We start from the raw sequence: 13,217 nt of genomic DNA on the forward strand, positions 1-13,217 counted from the left end.
ATGCCCATAATATATTTATTCAATTATTTGTATCAAAACGAAACACTATGTTATTACAATAATAAAGGTAAAGGTAGTCCCTTGACATGAATGGCTAGTCGTAACCAAATGTAGGGGGCAGTGCTCATCCCCATTTCTAAGTCAAGGAGCCAGTGTTGTCTGAAGACTGCTCTGGTGGTCATGCGTCCAGCATGATTGCACCAAAGGCTGTTACCTTCCCACCAAAGTGGTACCTATTTATTTACTTGCATTTGCATGCTTTCAAACTGTTAGGTTGGCAGAAGCTGGGACTAGTGACAGGAATACCAATTACCAAAACCTTTATGCATTTGCTAACATTTCTAATTTAATTCATTGCTATATACGTACTGATCTCATGACGTTAATCCACTATTTTAATTGATCTTCCTTGTGTCTCTCCAGTTTGTGTGACTTAATCCTTTATCTTTGTCCACTTCTGCTTCAGTGTCAGATTGCTGTTTGTCACTTCAGGATACTATGTGATTATTTATTCTCTTGACTTTGTTATAGAATCTTTCTGCTTTTGATATCCTTTGTTGTGTAGTTTAATTTCTCCATTTGTTTTTACTGTGTTCCATAATTAGTTTCCATTCTGATTCTATTTCTTCTGACAGTTTCCCATTTTATCAACAGGTCAATTTGTCCATTTCTATTGCAATGGATGCTGAGTTTCTAAGAATTCGTTGACCTCGAGTTGAATCTGAAAAGAAGATAGAAAGAGAAATCGCAGGGGAAACTGAAGGGGGAAGGATCAGAGTTTTGTGATCAGATGAATGGATGCATTGTAAAAATGTGGGTTTTGAACATGAAGCACAATATACGATTTACAACTTTTTTTACAAAGATAAATCAGGAGATTATCATTGACTTTTTCCATTACTGGAAAGCAGCATCTAAAAATAAGAGAGAGGGAGGGAGGGAGACAGGGAGGGGTTTTATGATTGTTTTGGGGAAAAGAGTCCACCCGGAGCAAACAAAAATGTTGTATTATGGAGGAGAGATTTATTACTTTGTTTGGACCAAGAATCCAGCTGCTACTAGAGTTTTCAGTTACGGTAGAATTCTCTTTATGAAAAAGTTTGAATATCCAAAAACTGCTTGTTATTCCAAATCATTACTAGTGTAATATTTCTGACTATCTTGAAGTCTATGAAATACAGGCTGGATTAGCTGTAGCCTGAAGGGTTTGTGGAACAGAAAAATTGAGCATTTTGCAGAGTGGTGTGGAATGAAATGCATACAAATGACAAGAGAAAAACTATTCTCAGTGGTGTTATTAGGAGGTGTGGGTAATAAAACCCACACTGGGAGCCACCCCAGAAGAGGGGTGATACTCGGTTAGGCCCTCCTGCTGCTGTGATCCTCATGGCTTGCTGTGGAGGTGGATTCCTCCTCGTGAGGAACCCCCTGCTCCTGCAGCAAAGGGAAGGCTCCAATGCACCCTTTTGGCCATTGCTGCCACTCCTGGCAGTGCCACCCCATGCACCATGTGTCTCTACTGCGATGCAAGTTTTATTGTGTTCAGTAAGATTTACATCTATCTGTAGGGAATTATGCAAGGTGGGAATAATGTGTCCTTCCAGATTTTTGCTGGCATATGCTCAAACAGTTCCAGTTTGACAGGAAAGGACAGGCCTGATTAGAATCACAGAATCCTAGAGCTGGAAGAGACCATAAGGGCTATCCAGTCCAACCCCCTGCCATGCAGGAACACAGAATCAAAGCACCCCCTGGTCATCCAGCCTCTGTTTAAAAACCTTCACAGAAGGAGACTCCACCACTTTCTGAGGGAGTGTTTTCCGCTATCAAACAGGTCTTACAATCAGAAAGTTCTTCCTAACGTTGAGGTGGAATCTCTTTTCCTGTAGTTTGCATCCATTGCTCTGTGTCCTAATCTCTGGAGCAGCAGAAAACAAGCTTGCTCCATCCTCAGTATTACACCCCCTTCAAATATTTAAACAGTGGTATCATATCACCATTTAACCTCCTCTTCTCCTGGCTAAACATACCCAGCTCCCTAAATCTCCCCTCTTTGGGCATGATTTCCAGACCTTTCACCATTTTGGTCACCCTTCTCTGGACATGATTGATCCTCTGTTGCTCCATTTTTCCAGCCGCTCTTAAAGTGCTCCCTCTCCTCTGCTCATGTTCCCCATTATTTCAATTGCTGCAAACTGGGTTTAATGTGGAAAATAATCAACACGTTATTAACTCAGTGGGGTGTTGGGGAGAGAAGCAAAAGCCAACCGCTGCAGCCTCTCAGGCTGGAAAAGAGTTTTAAGGAAACCGTAGACTGGTAAAAGAAGGATAGGGCAGCTTTGGTGAAGACAGTACACACTCAAATTGGGCAAACATTGCTATGAGGATTGGATGAGACTACTTTATCTGGTCCATGTAGATGAGCCCTAGGATTTGGAAGAGCAGCTATGAAGGAACTGAATAAGATCCAGAAATATAAAGATATATCATTGAATACTAAAGTTAGGGCTGTCCATGCCATTGTATTTCCAGTTTCTATGCATGGCTGTTAAAGCTGGACAGTGAATAAAGCTGACAGGAAGAAAATCAATTCATTTGAAATGTGGTTCTAAAAAGACTTCTATAGAAACCGAGACAAGGACCCAGAGCAATGGATGCAAGGTCCAGGAAAAGAGATTCCACCTCAACATTAGGAAGAACTTCCTGACAGTCAGGGCTGTTTGACAGTGGAACACACTCCTCCCTCGGAGTGTAGTGGAGTCTCCTTCCTTGGAGGTCTTTAAACAGAGGCTGGATGGCCATCTGTCAGGGATGCTTTGATTGAGAGTTCCTGCATGGCAAAATGGGGTTGGACTGGATGGCCCTTGTGGTCTCTTCCAACTCTATGATTCTATGGTCAAAAGAAAAATTAATGGGTCCTAGAGACAATCAAGGCTTACTTCTCCCTTAAACCCAAGATGACCAAATAATGTTTGGTTAGATAGAAGGCAGTAGGAAAAGAGGAAGACCACATTCCAGATTCATAGACTCAATCAAGGAAGCCATGACCACCATCTGCTAGACCTGAGTTTGGTGATAGGGTGACTTGAAGGTCTCTGATTTATGGGGTCTCCAATAGTCAAAGTTAACCTGGTGGCAGTTAACCACAACAAATGTTTAGGACTGTAGCTCCTAGCATTCCTGACTGCTGGTTAGACTAAGTGTGGTGGGACTTGCATTTCAATGACACATGGAGGGCAGCGTAGTCCCCACAACTCATTGAGGAGTTACATTACTGTAACTACAGGCAATTACACATTGGTCTAAAGATGTGTGAGTTCTCATGATCCTTGGGTCATCTCCTTGAGTTTTGCTGGTTCTTGTTAACATCTGCATCCACACATTCCACTGTATTTTGGAGGTATTTGTAATACAGTAATTTATGGGATCTGCGCTAGGAATCGTCCAAACATTTTTTTAAGGTTGAAGTGTGGTTTGCGGAGGCAGTCTGAAGGGCAATTTTTTCTCTCTCTGCATCTTCAATAAATAAATGGGAAAGAAACTTTTTTGTTCTAATGTGTTCAATTAAAAAGAAACCCATTCAAGAGTAGGAAAGAAATGTTGTAGGTGTCAAGAAAGGACAAGAAAAGACACTGCAGAAATAATCCAGTTTGAGACCGCTTTAACTGCCTTGGCTCAGTGCTAGGAAACCCTAGGATTTGTAGTTTGTTGTGGCACCAGAGCTCTCTGACAGAGAAGGCTAAATGTCCCACAAAAATACAATTCCCAGAATTCCCTAGTATTGAGCCAGGGCAGTTAAAGCGATCTCAAAGTGAATTGGTTCTGCAGTGTATTTTGGCCCCTTGTTTTGCTACTGTAAAGAAACTACAACATCTGGAGGACCCCAAGACAACAGTATTATACTGATGTTCCTGGAACGATGTCCCAGTCGGTGGGACTTTAATCCAAGTAAACACGCACACTGGTTGTTGTGGTTGTTGTTGTTGTGTTTCTGACTTATGGCGACCCTAATGGGGTTTTCTTGGAATGATTTGTTCAGAGGAGGGTTGCCATTTTGAATAACCATTGCTTGCAATGAAAAAAGTTTAGTCCCACAGACTTCAACATGCCTAAATAAACAATGACATGGAGTGGAAAATTTTCCATTACAAGGCATGGACCGCTTCACAAAATGAATTGGAAACATAATGAAGGGATGCAAGGCAGTTGGAAGGAATAAACTTCCATTCCAAACTCCACATCGAAGTTGTGATTAACGTTTTTGCAGGTGCCAGTCCCTGGGAAGCCCATATATTTACATGCACAGCATGGCTTTGGACATGGAAATAGAGAAATGAACGAATGAAGTTAACAACTTTCAGTGCCTTTATTTCTTAAAATCTGAATAAAGCGAGTGACATCCGTGTTGTTATAATCATATTATAAAATGTAAATTTTAAAATAATCAAAATAACTTTTAAAAAGAATAATATTTAACTCATTAGTCGATCTCACTTCATGGTGACCCTGTGGATGAGATATCTCTAAGGCCATTATCATACTGATCCTGAAGGAAATGCCAAGCAGGGCCAATTAGAAAATAAGCCAAATTACGTGATTAATTACACTGCGTTCATTCCAAGTGCAAAGCGGAGCGAGGGCAAAATAAATTATCACAAAAGTACATACCATGCAGATTCTCCAATTCGAACTGGGATCCTTGCGCATGTCCAATGGCGCTCTGAACGCATCTTGAACTTTAACGCTTCTGGGGTGAAGAAGGGAGACGCTTCCTCTGTTTCCTGTATCCTGTTTCGCGTGAATGCGGGCTCCACATGAACTATAGATGTGGTGGGCATATATATATATATATATATATATATACACATACATACACATACATACATACATATATATATATCAGTGGACGCAGGCACTTGGTCTGTGCACATTATAAGTGCACTTTATACATGTATATCTGCACATATAGATAGGTGCACCTATGCATATGTGTGTGTGTGTATATATATATATATATATATATATATAGGTGCATCCATCTATATGCACAGATGTGCCACTATATGCTCCAAGCACATGTAGTTGTAAATAGAATGTGTGTGCTTCAGCTCCTCAAGGCACATATGTGTGTGTGTGTGTGTGTGTGTGTGTATATATATATACACACACACACATATACACGTATACATATATACAACAATGTATATATGTAAGCACACTTATATACATATATATATATATATATACATATACATATATACAGTACATATATATATATATATATATATACACACATTACAAATTAAAATAAACATTACAAATTAAACCAAATAAACAATAAATATACATAGAAAGATTCTTCCTACCTTCAGAGATTTGGACATGTTAAAAATATATATATTATATATATTATTAACCATTCTTACCTCCATAAGCCATAAAAAGTCCACATAACACAATAATAGACTCTGGCTTTCATTTTATTCATTTCTATTTGTTCCCTTTTTGGCCCTTACCTAAATAAAAAAATACCAGAAAATACTGAGTTTTCACAAACTTGAACGATATAATTAATTATTATCTCATTATCTCCCAAGAGTCTTGGTTTTGCATCAGTTTAAATAATGTTAATACAAATTTTTTTTTAAAATTTAAATATATTTTTTCTGGTACTTTTTTCTTTTTGCACTCTGCATATGCTCAGAGGAATCGTCAGCCGCACTGGAGCATCCTGCGCAGGCGCAGTCCCGCTTTTAGCGAAAGGACCGGCGACGACAGGGTTAAAGAAAAAAAGGATACAGTGCTACTTGTCTCTTCGAGAACCACGCCTCCTTCGCTTACGTCACACGCCCAGCCACGCCTCTTTAGGCTGAGCGATATAAGGAGGGGGAAAGTGCGCATGCGTTCCTTGGCCCCGCCCCTTCCAGCCTGAGTCAGTGCGTAGCGGTGGGTGGGGTGCGCCCTTGACGTCAGACGGGAAGGTGACCGGCCAGAAGCAGAGGCGCCGCCATGTTGTCGCTGACTGGTCGTTCTGGGCCCTTGGCGCCTTACTTGGCGGCGGTGGCGCATGCTGTTCCGGGGCCCCTGAAGCCCCTGGCGCCGGCCTTGGCTCCGTCGGCAGCCAGAGTGCCGACCCTGGAAGCCAAGCGGCCTCTGCTTTGCCGGGAGTCGCTGCAGGGCCAGGCGGCGCGGGGAGGCCTCGCTGCCTCTGCCAGCCTCAACGGTGCGCCTCGGAGGGGGATATGCGGGAGGAAGGGCCCGGGCGGAGGGGGTTGAGCGCTGGGCTGGAGAGTCAGGGAAGGAAGGCACGCTCTCTCAGCCTCCCTCTGGAGAACCTTCCCGAGAAAGCCCCGTCATTGGGCCGAAGTGGCTCGGAGCCACGCAGAAGAGGAAGGAAGGGCTCTTCGACAGCGGAAGGCAGTAGTCAAGGGCCTGGGAACCACGAAGCCCTATGAGGAACGCCTTAAGAAGCTGGGGGTGTTTAGCCTGGAGGAGAGAAGGGTGAGAGGGGATAAGATAGCCCTGTTTAAATACTTGAAGGGATATCACCTTGAGGAGGGAGCAAGCTTGTTTTCTGCTGCTCCAGAGAACAGGACCTGAAACAAAGGAACAGAGGAACCTCCTGAGAGTAAGGGCTGTTCGACAGTGGAACACACTCTTCCCTTGGAGTGGAGTCTCCTTCCCTGGAGGTCTTTAAACAGAGGCTGGATGGCCATCTCTTCGGATTGTTTTGACTGAGAGTTCCTGCATGGCAGAAGAAGGGGGTTGGACTGGGGTCTCATCCAATTCAATTCGATCCAAACTTCCATCCGCCATAGAAAGAGATTGTAGCCCCTTTGAGACTGAAAGAAAGGAGTGGGCGGCAGGAGCTATATATGGCAGATATAGGTCTAATCTATTTCAAAGATGTAGCCGTGTTCGTCTATAGAATCAGTATGTAGAGAGACCTGGTAGCACTTTTGAGACTCACTGAAAGAAAAGTTGGCAGCATGAACTTTCCCCTAGGCTTACGTCTACTTCCTCAGATGCATTTGGTGGAGTTGAAGCCAGGAACAGACATATTAGGTATATGAGAATGTCAGTTTGAATTCAAAGTCCTTTGTGTTGAATTTCTCACATACCCATGGCATGCACACACACATATATATATATACACACACACACACACATGTTTATACACATATATATATATGTCTGTCCCTGGCTTAGCACTCCACCAAATGCATCTGAGGAAGTAGACTGAAGTCTATGAAAGCTCATGCTGCCAACGCCTTCTTGTTAGTCTCAAAGGTGCTACAAGATCTCTCTGCATGTTGATTCTGCAGACTAACACGGCTGTATCTTTGAATTCTTCCGTTCGACGGGTTCAATATGTCACCCCAGCTTTGTCCTCACAACCTTCTTGAGAGGTAGGGCAGGCTAAGAAGGAGAGAGAGGGAGGTTAAGGGTGTCTCAGGGTCACCAAGTGAGTTTCCTACAGCTTTGTGGATTCCTTGCAGTGTTTCCACTTTAACCACCAGTTAATCATAGAGTGTTGGAAGAGACCCCAAGGGCCATCCAGTCCAACTCCATGCCATGCAGGAACTCTCAATCAAAGTATACCTGACAGATGGTCATCCAGCCTCTGTTTAAAGACCTCCAAGGAGGTAGACTACACCACTCTCAGAGGGAGTGTGTGTCACTTTCAAAGAGCCCTTACTGTCAGGAACTTCCTCCTAATGTTGTGCTGAAATCTCTTTTCCTGTAGCTGGCATCCACTCTTTCGTGTTCTAGCGTCTGCAGCAGCAGAAAACAAACTTGCTCCATCCTCAATGTGACACCCCTTCAAATACTTAACCAGCGCTATCATAACATCTTTTAACTGTCTCTTTTCCAGGCTAAACATCCCCAGCTCCCTAAGCCATTCCTCATAGGGCATGGTTTCCAGACCCTTCACCATTTTAGTCAGCCTCTTTTGGACACACTCTAATTTGTCAACATCCGTTTTAAATTTTGGTGCCCAGAACTGGACACAGTATTCCAGGTGGGGCCTGACCAAGGCAGAATAGAGTGGCACAATTACTTCTCTTGATCTAGACGCTGTACTTCTGTTGGTGCCGCCTAGAATCACATTGGCCTTTTTACCTGCGGCATTGCACTATCGATGCATGTTCAACTTGTGGTCTACTAGGACTCCTAGATCCCTTTCACATGTAGTCTCCTTAAGGCAGGTGTCCCCCATCCTATGTCTATGCATTTCATTTTTTCAACCTAAGTGCAGTATCTTACATTTTTCCCGGTAGATGTGGCATTTCCAAGACCCCTTGTCATTCGCTGCTTTGCTCAGGTCCTGCAAACTCAGGCCTGTGGTCTCTGAGTCTCTTCGTCTGGCCTGTAGCTTTCCTCTCTACCTTCCCTACCATTATTGTCTTTTTTTTTGTGAGTCTTGCCTTCTCATGATGTGTCGAAAGTATGACACCCTTAATTTTGTCATCTTGGCTTCCAAGGAGATTTCAGGTTTGATATGTTCAAGGACCCATTTATTGGTCTTTTTGGCCATATATGGTATCCTCAGCACTCTTCTCCAGCATCACATCTCCAATGGGTGGATACTTTTTTATTCTGCTTCCTTTACTGTCCAATTTTCACATCCAACCCCCTGCCATAGTGATGGGGAATATGATGGCTTGGATGATTCTAGCTTTAGTGTTTATTTGTATATCTTTACTTTTCTTCTCAGTAATTAATCAGTGGTTCCATTTTAACCACTACAGCGTCCACTGGCTCTGATCGAAGGGTGAAGAATGGTTGTGTGTTTCTTTTGGGTTTACATTGGCCCCATACAGACAGGCCAAAATAAAGCTGCTTCAAGTCACTTTGGAGGTAAGGTGTTTCAATGATGCATGCATCCTAAAAGTCCGGAAGCTGCTCCAAAGCTGTGCTCCAGTCTTTAGGATCGTGGCTTTGGTGTGGCTTCCGGACTCTTGGGACACATGTATCATTTAAGCAGCATACCTCCGAAGTGACCTGAAGCAGCTTTATTTTGGCCTGTCTGTATAGGGCCATTGTCACAGTAAGGCTTGCTTCCCTCTCCAGTCCAATTTGCAAGCCTCTTCTTCACATGGAAAAACCCACCATGGTTTGAATATGGAAATACCATTTAACTATTGTGAATAATTGTTTTTTGTAGGATTCTCTCCAGCTGCAGTCTGTCCTCGTTCAGAGAAAAGCAATGGCAGAGGGTTACAGTATTATTTGTAGTACTGAACTTCCTAAAAGGTCAGGTACTGAGGCATGAGACTGTGTGGGAGACACACTACAGTTGAGTGAAAGGAACTGCTGATATTTTCAAGGTGTACTCTGGTTTGTTATACGGTTAAAATGTAAATATGCTTTGTATAATGTGTTCCAAGTGTACAAATGTATGTTTAACAGATGGGGATAATGTGCCGCTTGGGGAAATAGCAGAAATGGTTTAAACTTGCTAAAAATTGTGTTGCTTCATTAATTCTTCATTGGATGCAAATAGTCTTCTGTTTAACTTTAGACCTTGAAATTAAATGTGTATTAGCTTTGTCCTAAAAATCGTAACACCAAACTTCATTTAATTTCTTTAGGAAGTCGTCTTCAAAGAAGCTAATTGTAAAGAGATGCTGTTTATTCCTTCATTAGTTCTAGCTTGTTGCAGACGCTGTATTGTAATCATCTTTGCAGACAATGTCCCAGGAGATCCTAAATTGCCTAAAGCGTGTTTCTGAGAACTCTTAGTGTTGTTGCCCTTTGATTCCTGGACAGAAAACAAAACCTGTCATAATTTGTGTGCACAGTTATTTTGGAGAAATCCTCACTTCACTCAGTGAAATTTCTGAGTCACTTGGTTATCAACAGCCCTGCTTAGATCTTCCAATCTCAGACCTGTGGCTTCCTTCATTTTGGTCTTCCTCTTTCCTTAAAGCCTTCTACTTTACCAAACATGATTGTCTTTTCTAGTGAGCCATGTTTTCTCATGATATGTCCAAAATATGACAGTCTCAGTTTAGTCATTTTGCCTTCTGGGGTTAATTTAGGCTTGATTTCCTCTTGGATCCATTTATTTGTCTTTTTGGAAACCCAAGGTATCTGCACAGCTCTTTTCCAGCATCAGTTTCAAATGAGTTGGGTTGTTTTTTTTCCTGACAGCTTCATTCACTGTCCAGCTTACACAGCCATACATAGAAAGGGGGAATAAGATGGCATGAACAATTCTGACTTTGGTATTGAAGGATTTTGTGTAGCTTCTCCATAGATTCCCTTCCTAATCTTCTGATTTCTTGACCACATCTCCATTCTAATCACTCTTAAATAAATGTATGTGCCACAACATTTGATGTGTAACCTACACTCAGGACTAGGGGCCACAATTAGGATAGAATACAATAGGCCCTTGGTATCTGCTGATGTTTGGTATCCAGGATCCCCCATGGATACCAAAATCTGTGGATGCTTAAGTCCCATTAAATACAATGGTATAGTAAAATGGAATCCCTCATTTGTTGTTATATGCCTTGAAGTCATTTCTGACTTATGGTAACCCCAAGGCAAACTTATCATGGGGTTTTCTTGGAAAGTTTCTTCAGAGGGAGGTTTGTCATTGCCATCTTCTGAGGCTGAGAGAGTATGAAATGATAAAATAAAGCTTTGCTTTTTGGAATTTATATTTCTTTTGGTTATTTTCAAGCCATGGATGATTGAATCTGTGTATAAAGAGGGCCAGCTGTATAAAATAAAACTGAATGGTTTCCAGTGACAAGGCTTCAGTTTAGCACCTTTCTGTTTAACTGGTATGCTGAATGTATCATACATAAAGCTGGATTTGACTTGTAGGAAGGAGATCTGAAAACTGGGAGAAAGGAACATCAACAATTTAAGATAGCAGATGACACTGCTACTATCAGAAAATAGCAAAGCCTTGGGGTGATGATTAAAGGAAGTCATGGGGGAAAGTGCAAAGAGAGGTTTACAGTTGGACACCAAGAAAACAAAAAATTAATGGCCACAGATGATTTATATAATTTTACAGCAAGTGATGAAGGCTGAAATAGTGGAAGATACCTTGGCTCAGTCATTAATCAGAACGGAGAATACTTAGTTTTCTGCCATGAAAGTGTTCCATTTCTAAATGTTCATTGCTTCATAAAGTTAGTGACATAAGGATATGATAGCAGCCAAATTGGGTAATGTCATTGTTATAATTAACCTTTTTCATGTGACTGTGCCTAGAAAACATACTGTAATTTTCGTGTTAAAATGAGATAATTATTAACTATAACTATTACCATAATAACCATAGTTATTATAGTAATAGTTATAATGGTACATTCAGTGCTTAAAATAACTAACCTGGAAATGTATAGGATGTGTTGAGCTGCTATCCATTAAACACATACATTCTAGTGGCTCCTAAGTAAAAGTGGTTATTGGTTTTCTTTGTGTAGGATATTCATGTGATTATGGATAAGCATTATCCCTGGTGTTGTGTTACTTGAAGAAAAGCAAGAAATAAGTAATAGTTTTGTCATTTGGACAATGTACTTTGGTGATCATTATTATATTTTAAAAAGTGTTTTTAATGCAAAAATTGTGTAATTATTCCTTCTCTTTTGCAGCTCCTGCTAGCGTTCGTTTTCTCCACAATGATGTCACTGTGCCTGACTTCTCTGACTACCGTCGTCAAGACGTGTTAGATAGCAAGACTTCCTCTCAAGAGAGCAGCGAAACCAGAAAAGCATTTTCCTACTTTCTCACAGCGACAACTTGTGTGGCCTCAGCATACGTTGCTAAGAATGTTGTTACTCAGTTTGTCTCTAGCATGAGTGCTTCTGCTGATGTGTTGGCGATGTCAAAGATTGAGATCAAGCTGTCTGATATTCCAGAAGGCAAGAACATGGCTTTCAAGTGGAGAGGGAAGCCCCTGTTTGTGCGTCACAGAACCCAGAAAGAGATTGATCAAGAAGCTGAAGTAGCTTTGACTGAATTAAGAGATCCTCAGCATGACTTAGACAGAGTAAAGAAACCTGAATGGGTTATACTGATAGGGGTATGCACCCATCTTGGTTGTGTACCCATTGCAAATGCTGGAGATTTTGGTGGGTATTACTGCCCTTGTCATGGTTCACATTACGATGCATCTGGGAGAATCCGTAAAGGCCCTGCTCCTTACAATCTTGAGGTTCCATCCTATGAATTCCCTTCAGAAGATTTAGTTATTGTGGGTTAAATTGCTGGACCTAGATACTCTTGTACACATTGGAAAAAGAGGCTGGTGTAATGTAATGTAAAAATGAGCCTAGTCATAAAATGTTGCCACCTGTTAAAGCTCACTGTTCAGTGGCAATGATTTGTTTGCATACTTGGTCAGTTTTAATAAAGGATTAAACTGATGCCCTGTAAGTAGTTGCTTGTCATAACTAGAGCAATTTTAATATCTAATTGAAGACTGCTTAAAAGCGTAAGTTGGCTTTATGCGTTTTGTGCTATTATAAATGGCTGTCATTCAGACAACTGAAGTAACCATGGGTGAATTTGCACAATACTTCACTTGCATATGTGAGCACATGTCAAAGCTTAATATGCAAGCTGGTCATAACAACAGTTTTCAGTCTTTCCTGTATTCTAACATACATAGTTCCAGCTGATTATTTCATTATGTGCCCTTGGAAAGATTTAATTCACAAACACTCAAACAGATGCATGATGACGTATCAACTTTTTGAAATCTTACTGTACTATCTAAACCTTCTGATCACCTTTCTAGACTTTAGGCCACTACCTGGTAAGGAGGGCCTGTCGTCTTTCATCAATGCCTTTTCCAGCCTTCTCAGAAATGGAAGTGGCTTTGCCATGTCACACTTGAAGGATCATACACTCAGTGAGTTTTCATTGTCTCATTCTTGCCCTGTTTCTCCAACTAAGTATGTACCTGTGAATCGTCAACTGAGTAATACATCTTGTAAGTCTCACTATTGCTCTTATAGTTCAAAAATGGTTGGTCTTAAACAACAATAACAAATTGGTTAAGATTGCTCCTTGGGTTGTCATCATATGTAAATGAAACCTAGATTAGAAAGCAAGCCTGGCCTTTGTCCAAGGAACTTTGAATGCAAATAAAGTAGCAGGTTGAAACCAAAACTGATAGCAATTCTCAAAATGCCTTGTGTTAAAGAAATTAACTACAAATACGAATGTTACTTTTCAAGGAG

General features: G+C 41.3%; 1 protein-coding gene across 1 annotated transcript; it reads left to right on the plus strand.

Moving 5' to 3' along the window:
- The first annotated feature begins 5,954 nt into the window (after window positions 1–5,954).
- On the plus strand, window positions 5,955–12,398 carry LOC121914703 (cytochrome b-c1 complex subunit Rieske, mitochondrial). The gene is made up of 2 exons (XM_042438335.1): window positions 5,955–6,223; window positions 11,625–12,398. Exons 1-2 carry the CDS (start codon window positions 6,010–6,012, stop codon window positions 12,233–12,235), a joined length of 825 nt encoding a protein of 274 aa, XP_042294269.1. The 5' UTR covers window positions 5,955–6,009; the 3' UTR covers window positions 12,236–12,398.
- Window positions 12,399–13,217: the final 819 nt, after the last annotated feature.

The sequence above is a fragment of the Sceloporus undulatus genome, chromosome 8 (genome assembly GCF_019175285.1).
Source record: "Sceloporus undulatus isolate JIND9_A2432 ecotype Alabama chromosome 8, SceUnd_v1.1, whole genome shotgun sequence".
Classification (NCBI taxonomy): domain Eukaryota; kingdom Metazoa; phylum Chordata; class Lepidosauria; order Squamata; family Phrynosomatidae; genus Sceloporus; species Sceloporus undulatus.

Coding starts and splice junctions, on each gene's coding strand:
- LOC121914703 (XM_042438335.1), top strand. CDS start 6,010: ATGTTGTCGCTGACTGGTCGTTCTGGGCCCTTGGCGCCTTACTTGGCG. Junction 6,224..11,624: donor TGCCTCTGCCAGCCTCAACG/GTGCGCCTCGGA, acceptor TCTCTTTTGCAG/CTCCTGCTAGCGTTCGTTTT.